This window comes from Aquila chrysaetos, chromosome Z (assembly GCF_900496995.4).
Source record: "Aquila chrysaetos chrysaetos chromosome Z, bAquChr1.4, whole genome shotgun sequence".
NCBI lineage: Eukaryota > Metazoa > Chordata > Aves > Accipitriformes > Accipitridae > Aquila > Aquila chrysaetos.
Window position 1 is genome coordinate 87,991,901 of NC_044030.1, and position 26,751 is coordinate 88,018,651.

At 41.6% G+C, this 26,751-nt stretch overlaps 2 protein-coding genes across 19 annotated transcripts in view; one reads left to right on the forward strand and one right to left on the reverse strand.

The window, feature by feature from the left end:
- Positions 1 to 358: 358 nt before the first annotated feature.
- LOC115337236 (translation initiation factor IF-2-like) lies at positions 359 to 3,799 on the reverse strand. The gene is made up of 3 exons (XM_041121091.1): positions 3,791 to 3,799; positions 2,999 to 3,622; positions 359 to 962 (listed from the first exon to the last, which is right to left on the reverse strand). Exons 1-3 carry the CDS (start codon positions 3,797 to 3,799, stop codon positions 825 to 827), a joined length of 771 nt encoding a protein of 256 aa, XP_040977025.1. The 3' UTR covers positions 359 to 824.
- Positions 3,607 to 26,751, forward strand: part of ZNF532 (zinc finger protein 532) — a 52,383-nt gene continuing 29,238 nt past the window's right edge. For 2 of the 18 annotated variants that reach the window (XR_003921779.2, XM_041120664.1), the window contains exons 1-3: positions 3,868 to 4,267; positions 4,632 to 4,792; positions 18,779 to 21,138. Coding sequence is in view for 17 of the 18 variants with exons in the window: in XM_041120664.1 (XP_040976598.1) it covers positions 3,885 to 4,267; positions 4,632 to 4,792; positions 18,779 to 21,138 (2,904 nt within the window). In the remaining variant the exon portion in view is untranslated. The other 16 variants (XM_041120662.1, XM_030003338.2, XM_030003340.2 and 13 more) reach the window with 16 other exon arrangements.

A 26,751-nucleotide genomic window follows, 5' to 3' on the forward strand; every position in this document is an offset into this window, starting at 1 on the left:
TTGTAAGCTGGTTTTTTTTAATACTGAATGTTTAAATATAGTGGTTAAAGAAAAGTACCATTGCATTCTAAACAATGATTAAAAAAATATATAAGTATTCTAAAACAAGAAATGCAGGCTTCTGCTCTGCCCTTGTGGATAATATGATACAGGAAACTTTAATGTGAAAACCTAAAAAAGCAACTGAAGTAACAGATAGTATTAAGTTTTTTGCCAAAAGTTGTAAAGCTATTAGCCTAAAATAGAAATTTAGGATTGGAAATATGGAATCTGTATTTTACCCTTCTTGCTTAAGCTAAGGATGTTTCACTAGCCAGGAAGGAAATGTTTCTTTATTGAGTAAAAACAACAAACAAAATTGGGAGAGGACAAAAAGGGCATTGTTTATTCTGACATCAAAAAACTAAACATAAATTGACCTTATCTTTTATTGTGCAAAATCATCTTTGGCCCCAGCACATTTTTAATGTGTAAAAGCTATGTTTGTAGCTATTTATATTTGATACAGTTAAAACTGATTCCTATACAGAAAGTGTGGGATGAATACACCACATTTTAGAGTTCTGGATTTCAAGAGCCTTAAAATCCTTAAGAAGTTAAATAATTAAGAAGTTATTATTGCACACAAATTCAGCATTCACTGCAACATCAAAGAGAAAATGTTTTGAATTGGCAGCACTCCTTGCTGACTGCTGGGAAGTAATATAATAGCAGGCTGTACTGGAGGTCTTTCTTTGGGAAAAGAAAATGTAGGGTTAAAGCTTCACAGTTCCTGGAGAATGAAATACATGGTATGCGATCCGATAGAAAAGTTCACTGCTCCATCAGCGCAGATAACCAGGAGATCTCATCTCAGTGCTGTTCTGGAGTCGAAGTAGAAGGAATACACTCGTGGTTTCATTTGTCTTGATTGAGACTCTCCACCACGAGGACAGCAGCGTCAGAGGCTTTGCTCCTGGCCACTGCAACACCAATAGAGAAAACAGAATCATCTTAAAACCCAGTAATTTCTTCTGCCACTGGTTCTAAGGATTATATGGCAGTGTCTGTGGGGAAGTGAATGGGACCTCTATTTTGGTCACTTGTCACCTGATACAGAAGAGGAAGTTCTAGTCTAATCTGGGTTGCCAACTCTGTGTGCTGCCAGCAACTGCTAGCAGCCAGAGCACCTCACTGCCAACAGCACAGGCTCTTCCAGCCCACCTTCCTTTCCAAGCCACACTTGGGGTCTTCTCCTTCCCCACCCATAGAGAGGGGCCATGGGATGGTGCTTCTAGCTGGCTGCAACATTGTAAGGAAGTACTTTCAGATGGAAACTTCAAGGGTGAGGATCCAGCAGCTGCAGGGAACCAAAACTCCCCTAATTCACTACATAAGTTACATCCCTGTACAGCCTCAGCTGCTGAGACAGGATAGAATGAGGGGCTCCAGTTCCCACCTCTGGAAATGCTGGAGTAACCTAAAACCACCCATAGCCTCCCCAGCAGCTAACCAAAACAGCTTTACCTGCAGAGTCACAACACTCTTGAGGTGACTTCAAGACTGAATCTCAGATCTAAGGTGTAAAGTCAACATGCTGAAAAACCTACCGAAGCCTCACAAAGCAGAAGTGACACAGTAGGGACACTTGCATTGCAATTGCCAGTTATTTTGTGTGTTTGAACTAAAAAGCCATTGGAGAAGAGCTGTCAGCCTGGCACCACTTGGAAATGATACTTAAAATTCTCTTCATTTTATTTTTTGAAAGTCAAATACTTAGGGTGACAGACTTTTTCTGCCACGGAGATGTCAAGGACACCTGGCTGGAAGGAAAACAAGTAAATCTGGCTGAAAGACAGCATGCATGAGGACCTTTATGCCATGTATAAACTGTGAAATCTATTAACATTTCAGATATTAATACAAAAGCAGTAGTAGCAGCTGCCATCTTCTTTATACTATTATGCAAACCGACCACAGAAATGCAATGTAAAAAAACAGACTGTAGTTTTCACTTTTTTTATCAAATCAATTTACTAGTTAATTGGGAAGAAATAGGATATGACAAATGTTACGGCCTAATTCTAAAAGTCACTTGCAGGATGAGCCCTAGGCTTCTGCGAGCCAAATTTCATGGCCCTTCTTGAACGTTAAAACTCGTGCGAACACAAATCCATACATTTTTTATATAAATTACCAAATCAATTTATTATATTAAAATTCTATAAACTCGTCAGACTCATCAATTGCCACAGTTGGCAATGGAGCAGTTTGCTGTTCTTTTGGTTAAGTGGAACAAGTCACAATTTGCACCTGCTGAAGCCCCGTGTGCTGGGGTGTGAGCTGTCAGGGTATGAGCCTGCCCAATTGATACCTGTAACACAGCTTCTGGTGGGGCATCCTCCCATACGGAGCTGTGTTAATAATAATAATGCAGTAGGCCTTTGTGACTTCGCTGCCTTACCAACAGGCTTGTAGGAGACGTTAATAAAACGTCATTATTTCAACCAGAATATGTGGTTATGGTCTATATAGTCTGTAAAATACCAAGCTTATAGCATAAACTTGAGATGGCTGTTATATATGTAAAGCCATTAATATGACCCTATCAAGTGGACTGTGAGAAACTTTGAATTCTAGAAATCATGCTGCACACTTGAAAGATAGCCTGTCTCATGACAGGAAGGGAGGAAACTTCATATTAAAATTTGTAACAACAGCACCGACGCCAGGTTGCTTCACAGCAAACTGAAGCCTCTTACTACACGCAGCTCGTCACCAGAGGCACCGGCCAAAATGGCCACACCATCTCCAGGAAGGGCCTAAAAATTTCACGTTAATCCCTTTTTGTGAGGTACGATAGCATCGGCCCAGGACAAAGTCCAGGGCTGCGATGTCCTAAGCGCTGCAGTACGCCGAGACGGCTCACCTCCCTGCTGCGGCCTGCGGTAGGGACGGTGACCGCCCGCCCAGGCCGCACCGGCCGGCCGCCTCCCTCGCCGACACCACCCGCTCACACCTGCCCGAGCACCAGGAACGGCGTCCCGAGCCCTCGGCTTCCCGAGGAGCCGTGCCGCAGGGCCACACTTGCGAAGCAAGTAAAAGGTCCGAGCTGACAGCGCGTCCTGTTCGCCTCTCCTCTGTTGGCTTGCCGCCGGCGGGCAGCAGCTCTGCCTTGGCAGCTGCGGGGGCTCTGCACCCCCCCCGCGGGTGCGCTGCGAGGCCCGACGCGCTCGGGGGGAGCGGAGACCCCTTCACAGCCGGCGAGAGCGCGGCGGCGCTGCCGGCCCGGCCCGGCGGGCCGCGAGGTGCGGGACCCCGCGGCGGGCCTCCCCGCGGGGCCGGGGCCGCCGCCGGCGTCGTCGTCGTAGACGGCCTGCCCCCGTCCCTGCCGGCAGGGCCGCGGGGAAGACCCGGGGGAGGGATCGGAACCGACCCGCTGTCGCGGCCCGGGCCGAGCGCCCGCCGGCACTCGGGGATTCCCTGGCCGCCTGGGCTCAGCGGGCGCCGGCGGCAGAGCGGGGACACCCCCCCCGCCACCGCCACCCCGGGCTGCGGGAGGCCGCGACCTGCCCGGCCCCGGCCTCGGCGCCTGCCCGCGGAGCGCTCGGAGGCAGCGGCAGCCCTCCCCGCCCCCGGCACACTCCAGGGAGCCGTTTCACACGGAATCACACGGGAGCGTCTCCCCCATCTGTGCAAGCCGAGGCACCCCCACCCCCACCTTCTCCTCAGTCCCGGCAGAGCCTCCCTGCCATTATGTTCCACCATCTCTTAGCCAGGCCCCTCCGCGGGCGGCCGAGGCAGCGCGGACCTTAGCCATGCCCGCCTGAGGCCGCCGGCCGGAGCAGCCGCGGCCGGGCCGCGGGGCCGCAGCAGGTGTGTTTGCATGGGGGTGCGGAGTTTGCATGCGGTGGGGGTCGCCTTCCTCCCGGCCCGGCTCCTGCCTCGCCTGCGCGCAGGCCCCGCCGCGCCGCGGGGCAGGCTGCGGCGGAGCGGCCTGCCGGGCCTGCTCGGCTCCTGCTCGGGCCGGGGCGCTTGCGAGGGCGGCGGCTGCCGGAGCCCCCGCGGCCACCCGAACAACCGGGGCCGGCTGGGCGCGGGGGGAGCGGAGCGGAGCGGGGCGGGGGGGGGGGGGGAGATCGCTCGGACGTGGCCGTCCCGTCGCCTCCCCCTTCCCCCCCGCTCTCTCCCTGCCGCCGGAGGGGCCGCGGCCTCCCCTCCCCAGGCCTCCCCCGCGCGTAGCGGGGGCCGTTCCTCCCGCCCGGGGCTCGGCGCCGGGCCGGGCTCGGTAGGGCCGACCCCGGGCCGGGGAGCCAGCGGGCCCGGCGGGGTGGTGGTGGTGGTGGGAGGGGAGGATGGTGGTGGGGGGCGCGGGCGCCGCGCCGAGGGGAGGGGGCCGCGGTCCGTCAGCGAGGTGCCCGGGGCCACGGCGGCCCGCAGAGGCGGGAGCAGCCCACCCGGGCTGAGGGGCTGAGGGAGGGCCGGCTGGAGCCGCCTGTGCGGAGAAGACGGGGCTGAGGCAGCGGAAGAACATGGTCGTTTTCCCCAGAATGGGGTGGGGATGAGGGATGTGAAGAAAGTGCCAGATCTCAGCTCTCTCCGCAGGGGAAGGGGGGGGGGTGAAGGGTTGTGCCCGAGACCTCTGCTAACAGTTACAGGTGCAGCCCGGAGAGCAGAGGGGCTGGTTGGTGTAGCCTAGCGTGGCAGCTGGCTTGGAGGAAAGCCTTGCTGAAGAGCCATCTCACGGCAGATCCCGGAGAGGATGGGGCTTGGCGCGTAGGCGGAGGTAGTTACTGGTTTTACCAGTGCAAGGGTGAGTAGCCAAAACAGGAGCGGGGTGCATAACGTCTCGATTTGGGGTGACTGTCAGCCACGCAGGAGGAAGGCCCCGGGTGGCAGAGAATAAAGGGGGAGTGGGCTAGGAGCGAAGCTGCCATGGGCGAAAGTGGGTGCGGAGCCCTCCTCTGGAGGGACTTTGGCACCGTAGGGAGTCGTGACCTTGATTAGGGATCGCCCCAGAGAGAGATGTGGGACCGAGCAAACGGCTTGTAATCAGCAGCCATCTTTGCAGGGTGGGAGCCGTGCAGGCTGCGCAGAGCTGTCCTGGCCTCCCCCGCAGCTGTGGGTGTGGGAAGGCAGGGGGGGCTGGTCAGGCGTGGGTCTGCAGCTTTCATCCTTTCAGTGCCTCAAGGATAGTTGAATAGAAAAAAAAAAAAAAATCAGCTCAGCAGCCAACTCGGTGCTGTGAGGAGGGGGCAAAGGAACTATTTTGCAGGCATCTTGCTGCTGCGGAAATGGATTTCTTGAGGGGAGGGAGGTGCGTGTGTGGGTAATCTTTGTAGTAACGCTGTGCAGGGAAGAGAAAATGCCATTCGAGCGGCCCCAGATGCAGCGAGGAGTGGGGAGGGCGGACGGGAGAAGACCTTGATCGGCCACCCCACGGCCGTGGGCATGAGGGGGCAGATGTGACGTTGATCAGCAGCCACCCCTTGTGCTGTGGGGAGCAGAGAGGGGGGAGCAGCCCTTGGTTAGCAGTCTGTCTCCCAGTGCTGTGGCCGAGCCTGCCTGGTGCTGCAAGAGAGATCCTATGAGGATTTTTATTGCGGTCTCTTTGTTAGCTACAGACAGGCACGCACACACTCACAGCTTTCAGCCAGGTTGTGGGAGGTAAGTGGGGGAGGAGAGGAAGGGAGCGTGTGGGGCGGCACTGGGGAGCAAGGGGGCTGCATGGGCCGGGCACGAGGGGAGCAGGGGGACAGGGCTGCAGCCGTCCCCACCACCACAGGAAAAAGAGCCCCTGCGATTTTCAGGGACTTGTTGGCAACTCAGCGAGGGTTGCCATAGCTTTTTATGTAGGGTGACCAGAACCGGCTGGAACTGGTTTGAGGCAGATCAGCTCCTGAACACAATGCAGTCACTGAGCTACTACAGTGGGATAGCTTCCTCCCTTCATGGCAGCCAAAAGCAGAGGAGCTTGCAGAAAGATACCATCCCAAAACAGTATGTGAATGCACACTTTAGACACACAGCACTGGTATGTGGCAAATATAGTCATAAAGGATTCTGTATATAAATGTACATATTTGCAGTAACTGAGATTACTTTGGCTTTTCGTGCCTTTTTATGCTTAAGGAATGGGCAAGAGCTGAGATTTATGACCCTTATTAAAATATTTTTGCTTTGCAAGGGTGGGACACTGGTTATGCAGTCTATTTTAAAACTAAACTAAATAAAATTGATTGAATGATTTGTAATTGTAGTTATGCTTGTGACTGAAGAATGCTGCTTTGCATGCTGTTTTATTTACAGGGTGCTGTCTTGTGGTTTTCTTCTTTAGGAGATGTTAAGGGGGGGGGGGGGGGTGCTGTGCCTTTCTGTAAGGCCAAAAGGAAACAATATTGTTGTAGAATTGTGCATAAAAGCATTGCAAAGATGCTGTAAGGCATACTCGTTTTCCTTTTTTTTTTTTTTTCCCTTGTAGGCCTATTGATTGGGGCTGCCTTTAACCCTTTCATATTTGCAGAGGTAATGCATCTGTGGCAGTAACTGAGCATTGGCTAAAAAAAATCTTTCAAAGGTCAAGGTTCACAAGGTGAGATGTGGTGGTTTGGGTATGAATATAACAATAGCATGAAGGTACATGTATGTGAAAAGTAAGTCTGGCTCCTGATTGCACACTTGGCACATTAGTAAGGAGACAATTGTTTAAGTGTTGCTAAAGAAATGCTATTAACGTCCTCCAGTTTTAATAGGATTAAAGCTATTATTTGTAAAGACTTACTGATATCTTGGCTAAATACAGTATTTTCACTGAAATATCTTCTATCCAAATATACGTGTTTTCACAATGTAGTGATATGGAATAGGCCTCTGAGTGACAATCATAAATTGTGGACCACATGGCAGTGAACTGTTCTGTGTTGTATTACAGCATTACGCATTCAGAATTATCTGTCTAATTATTTAAAGGTTGCTTGTTTGGTCGTATCTGAGTAACCTGATACTTACTTCTGAATTAAGGTCTTCAGTGTTAAACATGTACTTAATATAGCCTACATAGGAAAAAAACATGTAAAATAAATAGTATGGATGGCGTTTCTTAAACTGTTGTAACCCAGGGAGGATTTTGCAGCAGCCAAGTGGAAAGATGTATTTTAGAGGTTTGATGGAGCTCCAGTGGGTTATTAGTGGCATGAATTATAATATTGTGCAGTAATGAAATAAGAATAGGAAACCGGATGGGCAGTGCATCAGCTCCTGAGGGATGACTGCTTTTAACTCAAAGCAATGGATAATGGATAGGATTTTTTTTTTTCCCTCTCATCTAAAAAATAAATGTGTACTTAGGTTTGAGCTGGCATTTGTATCTTATAGTGAAAGCTGAAGGATTCAGGGAGAGGGAGAGGCGAGAGAGAAGAAAGCAGTAATGAATATAGCAAAGGGAAGAACAAAGGCTGTTGGAGCTTACACATTGGAACACTAAACATTTTGCCTTGGGGATTCTTTTGCTAGAACTGTTACTTCCTATAACAGGAAATCAGCAACTCTAGAATCTTAACCAGTATGTTTTTTAAAAAATCTGACCAGTCCTGGCTGTGTTAGCTGGTTTGGTAGTCTACAATCAAGACAAATATGGAGGCAAAACATTGAAAACGTTCTGTTCTAGTGTGAAATGAGGGTCTTTTCCTCTGTGCTCAGCAGAATAAAGTAGACAGTCTTAAAAGCCTTGAGAGGTTGTGGATATTGGGTAAGTTGTATGGTGGCTGATGATAGGCAGGGTGCCTGCATCAGAGAGTGACAATACAAGGGAACCTTTTTATTTCTGACTGCAGTATATTACGTAAGGTATTTAGATATTAATTGTAGAAAAGTGAAAATAGCATGCTAATAGCTGATGCTAATAGCTAATGTTTAACCTGAAATTACGGTTTTATGGGGTTTAATGCAGCTACAATGTGTGTGGTTTCTCAGATTTGATAGGGCAGTAAATAGCTTGTGTGGTGGAGCAAAATGCCTAACAGATCACTGTGCTGACTTCTGTTCATATTTTTCATCATTTGGATGCAGAGGTTCTGTATTTGACTATCGACATCTGTAGCAAAATTATGCTTGCAAACATGAATTCTTGTTGCATGATAGGAATAGTATCTATTGCTGCTGATGATGCATGTTCTTTTCCAAGTGTCAGCTAAAATTCGTGTTACATGAGAGCACCTTTTAGATTTTTTTTTTCCTTTCTACTAGAATAGTAAGCAGTTCAAAAATTGTAAGTTCTTGAATTGTCACAAAATTCAATGTATCTGTTTTGTTTGGATTTTTGAACACAATCTGTACTACGAATTTTTATTTTTAGCAAAGGAGGTTTTGAATTTGCAGGGATTTTTGTAGACTGTAAGATGAGAAACCTGAATAGATGCTGGAGTCCGCAGTGTTCTTGGTGAGTTTTATTTTTTCAGTCTAATAATATTTGTAAATGCTCTTCACCAGGAGATTTTGATTTTGCACGTAGGCCAGCTTTCCAGCAGAAAATGCTGCTTAATGCTGGAGGGTTGGTCCTCTGTATCAGCAATCATGATCTCATTTTGCATTGAGGCTTGTCTCAGGTATTTGATCTTGAGAATAAGGGTGATGATTTATCAAGTTCCAAGCCTCTTTTGAATGAATTAACTAACTTTGGTTTTCTTAGAAGTATGAATGTGTGTTAAAATATAAATACGCAGACAGATTGCTGGGAATGGTTTAAAAAAAACCCAAAACTTGACCCTAACGTTTTAGGGCCTGTTTGTTGCTAGTGTTGCACAGGAGGGCCCTCCCTGACTTGGAGTGCTCTCACAGAGATTGTCTGCAGCTGCTTCACGCTGTTTATGAGCAAGAATTGCCATCCACTTAAAAAAAAAGTAGATTAACGGAAATAGGCAGGAAGCAAGGGCCATTTAGGATGTGATTCAAATTTGCATTAAATTGGGAATCTCAAAATTCTATTCATTATTGTTGTACATCCCAATTATTCCTGTGTTACTGTCCCAGCCCATTTTACATATAGAAGGACAAAATTAAGCCATTTTTGTAATTAATTTTTAAGTAGATTGCAAAAAGAATGGTATGGGGATTTACCTGCTTTTCATGAATTCATCTCCATTTTAGGAGACATTCGGGAAGTTGCTAGGCCCAAAACCTTAACTGGATCTCTTGATAAATACAGGTAGTTTTCATTTGGCCAGCTTTAGGTAGAGATGGTCTGTTCAGCTCCCCATGGTGTGGGAAAGGAGATACCTTGCTTGTGTTGAAATATCCCTGGTCTTTTTGCCAGTCAAAGGGTGATAATAGTGAGCTTTGAACCAGTTGCATGTGGTTCTCTTTAAATTGTGCTGGAGGTGGTTCAGTGGTGGTGCGAGAAGAGGAAATGGACAGACTTCAGAAGATACCCCTTCTCTTTCCCTTCCTGTTTTCTCTGACCCAAAGAGAACTTGAGATACCCGTTTTGCAAAAAAATAACAAAGTTAAAAAATGGAGGAGTTAGGCTACAGGATGAGTCTTCTAAGGAGTTGTAAACTACAAGTAATTCTAATTTGGCTGTCAAAAAACAACTGTGGAAATTTGCTTAAGAAAACAAACAAAAATTCTCAAGAACTGTTTTTACTTCATTTTACCTAGTGCAGGGGAAAAGGGCTCATCTTTTAATAGATCAGATAAGAAGGATCCATAATCAGATGCAGGATATAGTAGAAAAGAGGACAAAGACAATTACCCGCTCTTTTATAATCAGTTACAGGGGTGGGTGTGTTTTGAAAAAACGGTGGTAACATGCTTACAGTTGTAAAACAACTCGGGCTCCTTTTGGGGATATCTTAAGTGTTCGTTTGACATGGTTTGGTAATCCATAATTGCAAAACTCAGCTAAGCGATAAGCACAAAGAGCACTTCGCCATACCTCACATGAAAGACTGAATAAGAGACTCCTCTGCAGAGATCTTGTATTCCTAAGGCTCTAACCTTGAATCCATGGGCAAACTGATTGGAAAAAGTTTTTCCTGTATGAATTAACAGCAAACAAGGCAGCATAAATTCTCAAGCTTTAGTCTGGCTGCAACTGCATCTGCATTCCGTGCATGAAGATAAGTATCATCCTCGTGGCCTCCAGGAACTCCCAAATTATTTTGTTTACTGGGAAAAGACAATGTGCGTACACATGCACTGTAGGTCAGTCTCTATGCCAGGTTATGGCAATGCACCATGAACATCATGCAAGTGCCATTCAGTATCTTTATGATTTTTTTTCCATGACTTCCATCTTCTGCCATCCCAAATGTAATTTGCTACCATTGCTTTCATTCCTGGTGTATGTGATTATGAACTCCCAAAATTTTTATGGAAGGCACTCCTGAATTGAAAAGTTAAAAATACTGTAAACAGTTACAACCAAACTGCACTTCTGTTCAAATCAACAGAATACAGTTGGTAATGCATTGACTTTGGTGGTTTTATTGCCTGTTTGTTTTCAGCATTTGGTAGTTTAAAACAACTCTTGCAGCCAGTGTGTGGTTTAACAGGCTTCTGTGGTATTCTAGAACTAGATGAATAAAAGCAGAATGAGTGGAGGAATGGGTTTGTTAAATAATTTTTTATAATTTTGTAAATATTTTAGCAATTATTCTAATGTCTTTTGTGTATAATATTGAACAATATTTTGGATTAATAGTTGGGAAAGGTTGGCATTCAAGTTTATTTCCTCCCTACAGCATCCAGATTTGTTTATAGCATCTTAATTGTATAGCTCACATGAAAGTAGATCAAAGTCAAATGCGAACTGGTACTGTCTGCTGTGGAAACGGGCCGCAGAGACGGCCGTATAAATCACAACCACTAGCTGAGCTTTGTGTAGCTTCTGACCTTGTCCCAATTCCAAAATGTTCTACCTGATCGTGGCGTGAGCTGGGATTGTGCTCTGGATCAGCAGCGAATGGGCAGTGGTTTGGTAAGCTTCCATAGCTTGCTTCCATTTGGTGGTGCACTTAAGAATGCATTTAGATATTGTGGTAAGTGGGTGGTAAGGCAAGTGAATGTGAGTAGGTCTGAATGCTAATTAATGGTTTAAATCTTTTTTACTGTGAGGGTGGTGAAATGCTGGAACCTGTTGTCTTGAGAGGTTTTGGGGCCTCCATCTTTGGAAATACTCAAAACCTGACTGGACAACATCCTGTGGGTCCTGCTACAGCTGATCCTGCTTTGAGCAGAGAAATTGGAATTCCAGACATCCCTTTCAACCTCAGCTGTTCTGAGATTCTGTGATGAAATGTCTGTTGAAAACTTTTTTGGGCTAGTAAAGAATAAATCCCGAAATTCTTCCGAAACTGTTAGCAGCAGCGTTACTGCACTGAGTAAAAAAAAAAAAAGCTAAAAATTTTAATACTTGAAATACTGGGCTAACACTTACCCTCCAAAGCTTTTTGGAGGGGGAGGAGGGAGGAATAAAATTGATAGAATGTTCTTTTAGAAAACCAGAAGTGCAAATTCAGATTTCTCTTCCTCATTGAGGCTCATGCGTGGAGACAAATTGGATTTTCTTTTTTTTTAAGGCAGATAGATACTCTGTATAATGGTGAAATAGCAGATTGCTCGGTGTAAATTTTAACTGTAAACCATCCCATACTTCACAAAGATGTTTACGTAAGGACTGGCATGACCATATTGATACTATGGATGGTAAATGAGACCTTTATCCTAAGAAAACAAAATGCTGCTATTATGAAAGTTATATTTCTAGAAGCAGAAATCTGTCTGAGTTTTGCAATAGTAACAAGTCACGGGACCTTTGAAGGACGCTTTGAAGCGAAAAGGAACCTGTTCTATGTGAATATGATAGACGTTGCTGATTGTGGTTAAAGTGGGCTCTTGCATATCCTACTTGCCTGCTGAGTATTTCAAACCACACCAAGTTGTGATTTGAGTTGTGGTTCTCATTTCCTGAAGAAGCTTTGGTGGTTAAATTAGCATATTGCTTTTGTCTTTCTTTCAGGTACTTAGCTTTCAAAGTAAATGATCAGAAGCGTTAGTCAATCATTATTACTAATATATGGTGAATAACTAATAAACTGCTCGTAATTTGTGTATTAGGCTGATGTTTGCCTAATGTTAGGATATATATTACTGTAATGCTGATTGAATCACTTAAGTCTTCTCTACCTGATGAAATTTCTTGGCATAACAATACAGAAACTAAAAAAAAAAATTAAAAAAAAAAATGCTTTTATGCTGGTTAGGCTGGTATTACTCCCTGTGTAGGGATTTTGTTCCAGAATGAGCATGATGTTATTAAGGCATCATCAGTTGTGTTTGGAAGTGGAGTAATTATACCAGATTATCAGAATTTTGTCCTGGAATAGTGTGTCTAACTGGGAATTTATACCAGTCTAACTATAACAGAGTAATTGTTATATATGGTTATACCAGAAGTATTCTTCCAGAATCAAGACATTACCATGTGCTAGACACTGAAAAGTGGTGTCTCAATGCTCTTGTTTTCACAGTACTGAAAAGAACGCTGATTTTCTTTGAAGAACATACAAAAGAAAAGGTCTCTGCCCTAAAGAGTGAACAGTCCACAACTGTACATGGTACAGATGGAGGTAAAAACTTCAGGAAGAGTTTAGGAAAGGTAAAGGAACGTAGTCACAAGAACATGAATTCCCTAGGTAGATGAAAATGAAAGTTGGGGTTTTTCCTATTTCCTTAAATAATAAGCAGACTTGCTGCTGAGGGAAGCTTGAGTTGAGTAGTTGGTTGAACAAAAGCATGGAGTTACACGTTGTAAGTATAGACAATTATGTGGGATTTGAAGGCAAAGGGTAGGAATTTAAATTTAATATGGTAGCAAAGATGGGGCTAGTACAGACAGTTAAAGCAATTACATAGAGTCACTAGACTTGTGGTTGAGCAATGAAGATTTGGATGAGCAGGAGGGTGTGTGTCAAGGAGGAAAAGTTGGTCAGTTCTTTAAAGGTTAATGATGAAATAAAATAATAAAAATTGAGCATGCAAGACCATGCTTGTGATCCAGAAATGATAGTTAGAAGCCTTCATGCATAGAGAATATTAATTGGAAAAGTATTGGAAAGGGAGGAGGATTATTTGACTTTGCTAGGCCTGGGAAGCTTGAAGTTGTTCTTGACAGACAAAAATCAGAGTTTTGAGCGGTTTGGAGATATGACCTGTCTGGGAGCTGCCAGATGATTCTGTTCCCTTGTCTTCATTAGGCTGTTGAACTTCCCCAAAATGAGCCTGGTTTGAGTGTTTACAATTGCTTAGCTTTACACCAAAAAGTACCTTTTAATTTTAGCAGCAATTTATAGGCAGCTTGGTCTTTCTTGTGGAGAAAACTCTGCCCCATCTGCAGCTGTCCTAAAGCCCAAGCTACAATATAAATCGTATTTAGAAAGTGAGAAAAAATGTTTTCTTCTGTGTGTTTCTCTGCTCTGCACACACACACACACCCCCCCCAGCCCTTGGCAGAATACATGAAAGAGTAGGTTTGTTTGTTTTTTCTCATATGGCTAGAGTCCCTCCACTTGGAACGGGTATAGATACAGGGCTTGAGGAGGAGTGATAAAAATTCCATGTAGTAGAACAAAACTGCCTTTATTAATCCTTCAGAAGTAGCTATTTACTTCTAAGCCCTGATATTTCTTTGGTTGATATTTATGTCATTGCATATTTGAGCCTTCCTCACATCTACACAAATAGTTGCTCTAAGAAAGCAGTGTTTCAAAATGGTCTCTGGAATCCCTGACAGTAGGGCGGAAGCTCCTGGATGCAGTACACCTTGCAGTTGTTTTCCCCTTTTTTCTGGACATCAGCCTTTTAAAATCTTTGAATAATACGTCCTTAGACTTTCCATATTAACAGCCAGGATACAAAGGCCTCAAAAGGTTTACAAGAATTTAACTATTTCTCAGGGGTGTAGCATCAAATTCTTGTCCTGCTTGCTTCTTCCACTGTCAGTAGAGAGTTGTCATGAACTGGTTCTTGTTTTGACATAATTACCCAAGTGAGTGCTTCACTGGAATGTGTTATCAAATGAACTGGAGTAAAAAGGCTAACTGGGAAAAGTAAGACAGTGGAACAGTCAAGGAGTATCTTCCTTTGGCTAAAACCTGTGCCATTTTCTTCATGCTGTTCATAGGAAGCACTTATGTCAGGAGATGCATTTCCAAAGAATGAAGAATGCAGGAGGTCATGCATACATGCTTTGAACAAAGCATGAACACAAACAAAACAATCTTGGTTTATCCTCGAGAATTTAATTCACACCTTACATTTCAGTAAGACATCGATGCACACATAGGGATGGACCTTGTCACCAAAGAGATTAATGGAAATCATGAAGTAAGTATATTCAGAATCTGCCGTCATTAAGTTTTTAAGACTCAGTGGTATCTTCCCTGAAGTCCTATCACCCACCATCAAAAAAGCAGGATCCAGAAACATTGCAACTCACTGCTCCGTGTAATTCCTATTGGCCATATCCAGAATTTTTTCCTTTTTACTTATTTTTATCATTGAATAGTCAGTAAGCAAAGTAATGGTTGAACTTTTAAAGAAACTGATTTTCTTTAATAACTTCTCAAGTAATTCAAGCACCCTAAAGGTTGCAAATCTTACGACAAAAGTGATAGGCTTTTCCTGGCATTCTCCTGGTAAACAGTAGCAGCCAGCCAGGTGGAGAGGCAGGAAATGGAACTGGTCCATGGGAAGGAAAAGGGATGTTACAAAGGGAGACTCTCATGCGAAAATTAAATAGTACGTTGGACAGAGTCAGTAAATCTAAGAACTGACTCTTTATATGAGTACACACAAAATTAGGGTGTTTAGTTTATTGTATCATCTATCCATTGTTCTTCATAATACATACGTCAAGTTGGCATTCCCCTGTTTTGAAGTGAATTTTGTTTCTACTATTCAGAAACTAAAAATGGAAAGAAATTCTATTTCAGACAAAGATGTTTGAGAAGGTGGGAGTCTTGCATTCTGTTTCTTTAAATATGTTTTTGTTTGTTTAGTCTGAGGAATGTGTCCTTGATTACACACCTTGTGGACTGTTTCTCAGATCAGTTCTGAAGATCATCTTAATGGCAGCCCTCTGATGCTGGGTTTTTACACCTTTGCGTGTCTCTTTGGAGACACTGAACTTTGCTCTCAGCACTTTAAAAGCAGTTCTCAAAGAAATTCCAGTTCCTGGAAAATCACAATTTCCTAGGGAACCAGGAACTTGCCTCGTTTCCCGTTCTGAAGTATTTACAGGCATCATGTTGGCCCAGAGAAGGAATAGACTAACAGCTTGTCAGGCAGCCAGCGTTGTCAGTTGATTTTGATCTTGGATAAAAGGCAGAGTTTTATCCTTAAGGGAAGGAGTTACTGCAAGGTCTTTGGAGGAAAAAAAAAGGGAGGAATGTGGCTTCAGAGTCCTGGCAGTTGTGGTGGAAACATGGTTTATATACTGAATCTTAAAATGGTATACTAGAATAGCGAGGAAGAGATGAATAAAACATCCATGTTACAGCTTTGCTTGCTTGTTTATCAAGACTGGCTATGTCTTTTGTCCCTTTTTGTTTAACTTAAGATTGCTTTAAAAGTTTGAAGAACGGGAGGGATTCTTCATAAGGGCAGCAGTAATTCTGGGACTCCCACACGGAAGAAACCATTCCATTCGCATGCTCTGCTAGAGCATGGGAGTTGTTCCTTCTGCATACTTGAAAGACAGTTGCAACTTTATGCAGTGTGCTGTCTATGGATAAATTTATGATCTTAGCTCTGCAGATCCCTGAATTCTTTGGAGATACTTTCTCATTTTGGAATTAGCCTAACCGAGTGTCTCAGTAAAGGACAAATGGATCTCCTCTGCTACACAGTTTTGCTCTTAAACATACTTGGATGAAATACTGTGTAAGTGGGCCTTTGCTTAATTCATTGCTATTGCTAAGTGTTAATTAAACTCCAGTATATGTAATTAGAGGAAGTTTTAGACTAGGAAGACTTTCTGTTTCTGTTTTGAGTGTATATAATAACTGTAAAAAGACACCTATGGACAGATGTGTAATCAGAGTGCAAATAATTAGTATTTCAAATCCTGAAAAACTGTCAGTTAAGGCTTTGTTTGTGTGGTTTTACATGGATTTGATATGTTTTGGTCTCTGGAATCTTTTCCATTTAATTCTTATAATAACTTTCTTTGTAATTTTGATATTATGTGTGTATGTATTTTTTGTATTTATTAGATAACTGCCTTTGTAATTGTGGCCGTTTCACAGGATCTTGAAATCTTTCAGGCAGAGGGTAGACTAAAGTCCAGGTCTGCAGCACTGTGCGTAAGTGTGGTAGTCATCTTGCTTTGGTATAGGAAGGTGTCTACTGCCACATGTGCTGAACGTGATGAGTTAGCTTCTGATTATACTGCAAGAGAGTTGAGCTGTACTGGTTACTTGTCTAGTCTCTTTTCTTAAATCTTTATGTTCATTTTATCCCAATTACCAGTTTTAAGTGCATGAAGGCTAGAAACCTGCTTTTGAATAAATGGATTTAAAAAATTTTATAATTAAACAAGTACACAATAAAACCAGAATTACCAGCATTGTGAAACAATCTTATGTCTGATAAGTATGTATTATAACCATATGCTTTACAAAAGTAGTGGAGTCTTGATGATGAGCATTTACCGTGATAGGCTACTATATATTGTCCATTAAGTAAAGGAATTATGAGTTAATTAAGAGAGTAAATTCATCAGTTGCAATGGTATACTCATATTTTATAAAGAATCACATGCTGAGTTCAGCTCTGCAGAAGGACTTAGTGCAATGAAAAGGAGTTAATAAAGTAGACAAAGCAAAAAAAAAAAAATGGACCATGTAAACAATTTTCAAAACCATTATATATTTATTTGAAGGTATTACATGAAATGTCTGTGTGTATTCCAGTATCCTTGAGGAGGTTTCCTCAGTTGCCTTTCTTAGAGTCCATAATGACTTCCTGGTAGCCAGTGTTGATGAATACATAAGTCTTAGAGATTTTTGTCAAACAAAGGGGTTATGCTCTTTTAATAAACTGCATCTTTCTGAGGAACAGTTAGAATGCTGCCTGTGTTGATAATGATGCTCATAAAAAAATATATTTAAACGTATATATGCATTTTGATTAGTTTATCTTAGCATTGTTACAGATGAATTCAACAGTCAGCGAGTAGTTTCTCTCCAGAGCTCAAGCTAATGAGCTAAGAGGAGGAGGAAGTGAGCTACTGAAGTTGTAGGATGCATCTCCATTGGCAAGCAGCTTCCAACAGACCTTCTGCAATGGGGCATGTAGCTTCTTGCTTATCTGAGCTCATATGAGGAGCTGGGAGAGCACTGTTGCAGTTAGTCACACCATGGTTCTCTGATGGCCTATGTTAATTGATACTGGAGACAGAACATTGAGCTATATGGTAAGAATGTTTTCCAGCCCTTTAGCGCTGATACAAAAGCAGGAGGACAGACAGGATGCTTCCTAAATGGGCAGTTTCTAACAATAACACTTGGTTAAGTACCTTTTCATGGTGAATGCTAACTTTGGCCTGATAATTACTGAACAATGAAAGTATGTTAAAAACAGCTCTGTCACAACAATACAAATCATACCTGTGCATGGTTATGAAAGAGAATGAAGAAAATGTCTGTCTGTGCTTCTGAAACTGATTTTTGTAGATCTCTACAAGTGATCCCCTGCACACCTCTGCATATTATTGAAACGTCAGTGGAAAAAGGCAAATGTCATAGTAAGATTTAAATCTAAAAGTATACTCAAAGTTATTTTTTCTTTTTACACAACATTTGTAAAGTTTCAGTTTTGAGTTACCTGTTTGGTTTGGGAATTGGAAGGAAAAAAAAACAACAACAGAGGCCAGTGGTGAACAAAAAGAACAGGATCTGGAAAATGTTATCTGTGAGGGGAAAGAAAACCCTAAAGAACTGGTGTTGGTTAGCCTAAAAAGGAAAAGTTTGAAGGGAGTAAAGTGCTGTTACAAAGAGGAGAGGTGAATAGAACCACATGTAGTTCATTCAGATTGCATCGAGAAAGATTCAGATTATGTAGTAGGAAGCATGTAACAGTGAAAATTGTGAATGACTGGAACAAATTACATTGGAGGTTGTAGAATCTCTGTTATGGGTGGTCTTTAAAGTAGGTGAGATGCCTGCCAGGAGCAGTGTAGATACAGCAGATCCTTCATTAGAGTTGCTGAACCGGGAGACACTTATTCCCTCATTCTTATAAAGCAATTTAATTTATGGGAAACAGTGCAACAGTCGTAAACTGTTAGTAGAAACACATTTGTTACCATCTTCAAGACGACTCATCAGGTTGATAATGCAAATGTCAAGGAAAATCTAGACTTAGAAGGAATTGCAAGTCCCTCACGTTACTTTTGTGAAAGTCGAGGTATCTTGCTATAATCATAGTGTATGTGGGAGAGGGTAGGAGGGCGTCTAGGAGAGGGGACAGGAAGAAAGTCACTGAAGAGAATTTTATGCCTAGAATGAAATGACTAGGTCACAGTCTGTGAAGTTGATGGATTACTATAGCTCTTGGTGTAATAATTCGTCTGTACACTTGCACTGGAAGACTGTTCTGGAATGTGTAATTTCTGAAAATATTACTTCAGAAGTGAAGTAGCACCTTTTTGCATGGCATATGTGAACATAGCTTATTTTGTGTAAGACTGTGCTATTAGAGCTTAAAATACTGAGATGATGACTTTCTGCTTATTTTACAGATTTGCTTACAATCAAATACATGACCATGGGGGATATGAAGACCCCGGATTTCGATGACCTTCTTGCAGCCTTTGACATACCAGACATGGTCGATCCAAAAGCAGCTATTGAATCTGGACATGATGACCATGAAAGCCACATAAAACAAAATGCTCACACAGATGAAGATTCTCATGCCCCATCATCATCTGATGTTGGTGTGAGTGTCATTGTGAAAAATGTGCGTACTATTGATTCTTCCGAAGGAGTGGACAAGGATGGCCACCATTCCACAGGCAATGGCTTGCATAATGGCTTTCTAACGTCATCAGCTCTTGATAGTTACAGTAAAGATGAAGGGAAGTCACTTAAAGATGATGGGTCAGCTTCTGAGACTGCACTGAAGGATTCAGCTTTCAACCAGTTTAGCCCGATATCAAGTGCTGAAGAATTTGATGATGATGAAAAAATTGAAGTGGATGACCCCCCAGATAAGGAGGAGATGCGTGCAAATTTCAGAGCAAATGTCTTGGCAGGATCTGTATCTCAGCAGGAATATGACAAACTAAAGGCACTTGGAGGGGAGAACTTGATTAAATCTGGAATTCCAGTTTCAAGTAGTATAGATAAAAATAAAGTTGCTAAACGAGAGACAGAGACAAAGTCCATGAATTTAAGTGTCTATGAGCCTTTTAAAGCTCGAAAAACAGAGGACAAATTGCTAAAAGACAATTCTGAAAAGCTTCTTGAAAACAGGGTACTTGATGGAAAACTGAGTACTGAAAAAAGTGAAACAAATCTTGCCAGCATTTCACAGTCGAAAGCAAAGTCATCAGCAAAGCTTTCTTCATGCATTGCTGCAATTGCAGCACTGAGTGCTAAAAAGGCAGCTACAGATACCGGTAAAGATTTACAGTCTAATTCAGGAGAATCTTCTCCATTACCAAAAGACATGAGTGAAAGTCCCCAGGCTATTGAAAAATCACCTGAATCTCAGAGTCTCATTGATGGTGCTAAAAAGCCATCTATCAAACCACCTGATAGTCCCAGAAGTGTATCGAGTGAAAACAGTAGCAAAGGGTCTCCATCTTCTCCTGCAGGGTCAACACCAGCAATTCCTAAAGTTCGCATAAAAACCATCAAGACTTCTTCCGGGGAGATCAAGAGAACTGTTACTAGAGTGTTGCCAGAAGTTGATTTGGACTCTGGTAAAAAGCCAGAGCAGACTGCTTCTATGGTAACTTCCATGACATCTCTCCTGTCCTCGCCAACTTCTGCTGCTGTTCTTTCCTCTCCTCCTAGAGCTCCTCTCCAGTCCACAGTTGTCACCAATGCAGTTGCATCTGCAGAACTTGCACCAAAACAGGTCACTATCAAACCTGTGGCTACTGCCTTTCTCCCTGTTTCAGCAGTTAAAACAGCAGGTTCACAAGTTATTAATTTGAAGCTTGCTAACAATACTACAGTGAAAGCCACTGTAATATCTGCTGCTTCAGTGCAGAGTGCCAGTAGCGCCATTATAAAAGCTGCCAATGCTATACAACAACAGACTGTTGTGGTGCCAGCATCAAGCCTTGCCAGTGCTAAACTTGTGCCAAAGACAGTCCATCTTGCCAACCTTAATCTTCTGCCTCAAGGTGCTCAAACCACCTCTGAACTCCGCCAAGTGCTAACGAAACCTCAGCAACAAATAAAGCAGGCAATAATTTCTGCAGCAGCCTCACAGCCTTCTAAAAAAGTGTCTCGAGTCCAGGTGGTGTCATCTCTACAAAGTTCTGTAGTGGAAGCATTCAATAAGGTGCTGAGTAGTGTCAATCCTGTACCAGTTTACATCCCAAACCTTAGTCCCCCTGCCAATGCCGGAATAACGTTACCAACACGAGGTTACAAGTGTTTGGAGTGTGGCGACTCATTTGCTCTTGAGAAGAGCCTGACCCAGCATTACGACAGGAGGAGCGTGCGAATTGAAGTGACATGTAATCATTGTACAAAGAATTTAGTTTTCTACAATAAATGCAGTCTTCTTTCTCATGCTCGTGGACACAAGGAAAAAGGAGTTGTAATGCAATGTTCACACCTGATTTTAAAACCAGTCCCAGCAGATCAAATGATAGCATCTCCTTCAAGCAATACTGCTACATCTATGCTTCAAAGCCCTGTGGGAGTTGGCACGCATACTGTAACAAAGATACAGTCTGGCATAACTGGGACAGTAATATCAGCCCCAGCAAGTACACCTGTCATTCCAGCTATGCCACTAGATGAAGATCCATCGAAACTCTGTAGACATAGTCTAAAGTGTTTGGAGTGTAATGAAGTTTTCCAAGATGAGACATCTCTTGCAACTCATTTCCAGCAGGCTGCAGACACAAGTGGACAAGTAGAGTATCACATGTTTAAATTCCAATGTTTCATCTATAAGCCTAGGAGACTTTGGATATGTTTTTACTTTCATTTAGCTGTTAATTATCTGAACCTCCATGATTAAAAGTATAAATGAAAACCACAAAAATCGTGCAAGCACTTACATAGTGAATGTCAACATTTTTAAAATAAGAGTTTTCTTAGAATTTCTTTAGGCCCTGAAGTCTGAAATTTACACTGTATATTTTTGCTAAAATTTAGCATTAGCTTTCTTACAGCTGAACAGTATAATACTGAAATTAATAATGGTCTTTACTAAGAATTATTAATGATTCTTTCTGTGCTTTGGAATTTTAGTATCCTGTGGAATCCACTTAATTGGCACCCTCATTAACAGCCCACCTACTCAATCTGAATGATAGTTTTAAGTGACTCATTCCTGATTTGTTGTCAGTTTTTATTATTTTCATATAGCACCATAAGTGAGTTAGGCATTCCTCTTATCTACAGGCACTCTAGGCAATGAATAAATGGCACACTGATTCTACTAAAAGGATATGCATGCTGTTTTCTTCAAGTCTTTCTTAAACAGAAGTGAAAAGTGGTGTTCACTAGCATGCATTTCTTGCTGTGTGACCATTTGTTTACTTGTGTTGGCTTTCCTTTCTTCTTATGATTGCTTGTGAGTTAAACTTACAAACCATTTTAAAATTCTTTACTAATGTATGTGGCCTAATCTGAAAGAAACACGTCATTCAATAAAAGTTAATATTAATCAGTGTGCGATGTATTTTATAATCCTATAAGAGTTAAGATTGTTAATTAAATGATACAGTTGGATTTCTGTTGGGGCGTGCCAATTAAAAGGGATTCTGGTGTGTTTCAAAGCATTCAGTAGAGCTTGGTGTTGCAGATTCTTGCTATGTGGGAAGCTGAAAACCTGCAAACATGCTCAGACTGGTAAGAAGAAGTGCCCCAGGAATATTCCTGGGAATTACACAGCAGTGTACAGGATAAAGGTTTTTAAGTCCTGCAGTTAGGAAAAAATCCATTAGTCATAGAAGTGCAAACAGGTTCCTGTCAGAATCTATTTACTAAACTTAAGACCTGTTCTGTGGCCATGAAGCAGTTAAACTGCGCCCACCACTACAGGTAGTAATGTCAAGAGATTTGAATGTGGAAATAATTTTGACTATATGGATTATGCGGCTCCGCCTCAGCTCCTACTTTACTAACTGGCTAGCGGACTTGGGCTGAAATTGCCTGGATTCACAGTGAAATGCCATGTGGGTGAATTTCTATTTGTAAGATGCTACAGATATGCCTATGTAAAGCGAGTGTGTTTAAGCTTTTTATCAGAAAGAACTTAGCAGTATGTATTCCGTCCTTAGATCTTTCTGCAGTTTCGAACAGTCTCTGATGGCTGACCACGAGTATATTCAGCACCAGCTCGAGTTACTTAATACTTGGTAGTTGTTCTTTAGCTAACTGCTTTGCTGGTGCTTATTGGTGTTAGATTTATCTTTTTTTCCATAATAGGTCCATTAGGTATCATTTGGTGTGATAAGATCCAGTAGTCCTTGTGAAAACCCTGTTGTTCTTGGTACTATAAAATCAAGCAATTAAGGCGGCGCCAAGATAAAGCAGGTGAATGAGAGACAGACAAATATACTGAGAATAGGTTGGGAGGATGAGGTAAGGATAAAATGAAAAAAAAATAGAGAAGAACAAAGATAACGAAGTGATGTACTCACTTTATGTATGGACAGGTAAACTAAACAGATTTGTAGAAACACCTTTTGCCCTTTTCTGCTACCTCTGTCTGGTGCTTTTGCCCTGTTGCTGCCGAGTTTGCTGTCTATGCATGTCCTGTTAGATACTGTTTACCCTGGTGATTTACTACAGGAAAGCAACTGAGATCTTCATAGAACGTCAAAATATAACTGCAGTTAGGTGGAAGGATAGGTATGGGTACACAGATAATGCTGTTCAGGGAGGAAAGCTCATGAAGGTACAGAAAGCAATCAGTGTTGCCTACTACCTGTCAATGTGTTTGTGTCTTCTGTTGGAAACTTGCTCTCTTTTAAGAGCTGATGTATGGACAAGGCCTTAATATCTCCTTACTAGGCCATGGATTTCCAGGGTTTTTTTTAAAAAAAAAAAAAAAAAAAGCCTTGTTGGTGCAAAGCACTAGGGGAAAAGAAGCTATTTTCATGTTGTTCCATTTTAAAAGAACACTCTTAATAAATGTAGTTTTAAATTTTCTATGTTGAAATATCCTTTTAAAAGTTAATTTCATATTTTTCTTAGTCCTTTTCATATATCAAGCAGCAGTTTTCAGTTCTGTGCTGTTTTTTTTAACGTTGCATTTTATTACATAATGTAGTGTTGTAGCTATGCTGAAATGCCCAGTGTAGAAACTGTTTAACTGAACAGTTGCTTTAGTGAGAGCAATACATCCTGCTTTCTTGATAAGTTATCTTTTTGTCCATTTTTTGTCCCAAGCATTGCTGCAAGGGTAGTGTTTGCTGAAGAAAGACTCTGTATAGGCATTTATTAATAAACATTTTGGTACTTTTTCATTATATGTTACCCCTTGAAAAGCTTGGATGAGAAATACTCTGACTTTTGTTTTCCTTCTTAGTGCTTGGCACTGGCTTTTTGTTGTAAAACTACCATTATTATGGGGGGGGGGGGGAGAATACAGGAAAGTTAGATTAAATTGATATTTTCATTTTGGAAGGAAGGAAGGAAGGAAGAAAAAACCAAACATTTGCATTTTGCAAACAAATAGTAGGAAAAAAGTTATTATTTGCAGTTTACTATTTTTTCTAGTGCCCACCTAATTGCTCTTGAAATGGAAATTGTATACTGTTCTATGTTTTCAATGAGTCTTAAGCAGCAAGTAGCTGTTACTTCTTGTTCTTATTAAACTCCTGTTATGAAGGTAGATCGTTTCTTTTGAAATAAGCAATAGTAAACCAGCCCTAGCAATTAAAAGATGTTCCCTATAAAGTTGTTACCTTTCTGTAATATTTTACTTCCATTAATATTCCTGTTAAAGGGAATGGGACCACTCACTGACAGGTTTCCTTGCTGAATGAAACCCTCATCTACTTACTGGGGAAAAAAAAAAAAAAGTAGCAAACCTGGGCTAATTAATGTTAATGTTCATCTTATTTACAGGTATAAGTGTGTAGCTCCCATGGAAACTACATAGCTCATTTCCCTTCATACTCATAGTTCTTGTGTATCTTTATTTTCCACCTCCACCATTTTTTCTTCTAACCCTTTTTTTTCTGAAACTTTGACTTTAAATGCAGGCAGGTGATGATTTTCACAAACTGTGTTTTATTTTGGTATGGGTTGGAATGAGAGAACTGGAAGTTAATGCCACCTTAAGCCCAAAATAAAATGGTAAGCAAACATGCTGAATTTCAGAATTTCACAGTAGATTCTTCTTGTTCTACTGTAATCAGTTACAATTAAACATTTTACTGTACTTATCAAAATAGCAAACCAGCAGCCTTGACAAACAGCATTATTAGTATTTTGTGTCAGTCTGAGTTACTAGCATTACAGGTGAATCTTGCAGGCTGCTTATTGCAATATCGGGGAGATACGCTTATGTTGTATGGCTCTTTTGTGGTGTAGCATCCCGGTTTCCTTTTGTAGTGCTGCAGATGAAAGGCTTTGGAAGGACTATGAAAACCCCATATGTTTCTATTATTTGAGTAAGAAGTTGCATTTTGCTGTTTTCGTACATAATCAAATACTCTAGAGTCTTTAGTATTATACTGCTGCTTATTAATACATAAATGGTAAAAGATAGACTAGGAATGGTACTGAAGCCAAGGAAATGTGGCAAACACATTTTAAATAAGAGTTATGGTTAGTAAAGATTTTGCCTTTAAGCCTGAGCTGAAGACAAAGTTAGCATCCCAAACCAGTTCTGTTCAGTTTTGAGGGCATGAATCAGTGGTTCCGGCCATAGCTGTTTGGTCAGTTGAAGACAAATATTTGGCATTTCAGGGTGAATATTTATATGTGTCTGAACACAATTTCAGACTTACTCTAATCAGGGTGATAGTTCAAAATCCCTGCAGGTAGTTAGCCTCAGGCAAAGCCTTCTGCAAGGGTAGTAAATGTATCCATGCTACTTACTAATCTTTTAGGCTGGTAGTAGTGTTAATATTGAACCTGAATTTGAGTGATGGTAGATTTTCTTTACTTCCTCTATTTTAATGTTTTGCATTTTGCCATCTTGCTGTTGTCAGGACATTTGAGAAGTATGTTTGGATGGACACTGTTTTCAAACATATCAGGCCACTGTGCTCACAAAGTAAACATTAAAAGTGAACCATATGAAAATACACTTCTTCCTTCTGTATGTGTGACCACAAGATGTCTCATGCTAACATTTCTACTTCAAATTACTGTTTTTTAAAAAAGAATCGAAGTATTTGCATGCACCCTCAAAAAAAGCATTTAGAATAAGCTATTTTGGAAAAAAGAATAAACATGGAGTGTACAGATTGTAAGACAAAAATATACTTGTTCTTAGAGTATTAGTAGTATTGTAAAAATGCTAAAGCAATTAAGTTACTTTAGACCTTGATATTAAACTGTGTTCTATTAGAAAAAAAAGGTAATCCTTTTTTGCAGTGACTATAAAGGCTTTTGCCTTCCGTCTTTGGAGTTAGTGTCTGTCTCCTGTTGATTAAATGGGAACAGGGTGGGGGTTTTTTACTGGTATAGATGCTAATACTAGTAAGTCAGACTCCGATGAAAGCTATTTGTATAACTGTACTATTTCTTCTACAATGGTAGCTTTGATTCTGCTATTATATGATCTGGATCTTACTGTTTTATAAATAGTTTTAAAGGAGAGTTGCCTAAATTGGAAGAAGGGGGTGACTTTGTAAAGCGCCTGGGTTTTAGTAAGAAACTGTTTTACCATGAGGAAAGGGATTAGTTCTTAATTTTTTATTTCAGGATTTCTTCATACATAGGTTAGTAAATAATTTATAATGCAGCTCTGGAGATCTTGTTTTGTTCTGTATTCTTGCAAAATGTACACATGACTACATATGCAAGACTCCTATGGACAGCATTTCTAAAAATACGCAAATCTCATGTTAAAAAAATACCCATGCCATGAAGGAGTCTTGGTTTTGTTTTTAAATCTTCATAAGTCACTGGTGAGATTCATAAGTCCTAAGTCATAAGAAATAATAACAATTTGAAAAGCCTTACAAGGCAGAGTCTTAAAAAATGTGGTTGAGTTAAAAGGCCTATTCTGCAAAGACTTGTATTTGTGCTTAACTTTGAGACCATGAGTGTTTCTGTTGAAGTCAGTGAAGCAGCTTCCATGATCAAAGTTAAACAGAAGCATAGCTCCATACAGGATGTCAGGTATCTGCTTAGAGATTTGAGATGTATTATTGTAAATGAAACATTTTCTGGAATGCTTTTACAGGTTTGGCTCTCTGTGCCCTCCAGTGATGGAAAGCAACTGTGAGCAAAAGTGAAGCCAGTTTACAGCTGGGTTATATCATTTGCATTTCATCCCAAAAATGGCACAAAGCACCCAAAAAATTTCAGTGTTTCTGATTTGACGTATAGTCAA

Excerpts from the sequence above, each read along its gene's own strand:
- LOC115337236 (XM_041121091.1), bottom strand. Across the intron at positions 963-2,998 it reads CGTTCCTGGTGCTCGGGCAG|TGGCCAGGAGCAAAGCCTCT; the intron begins GTGTGAGCGGGT and ends TTGGTGTTGCAG.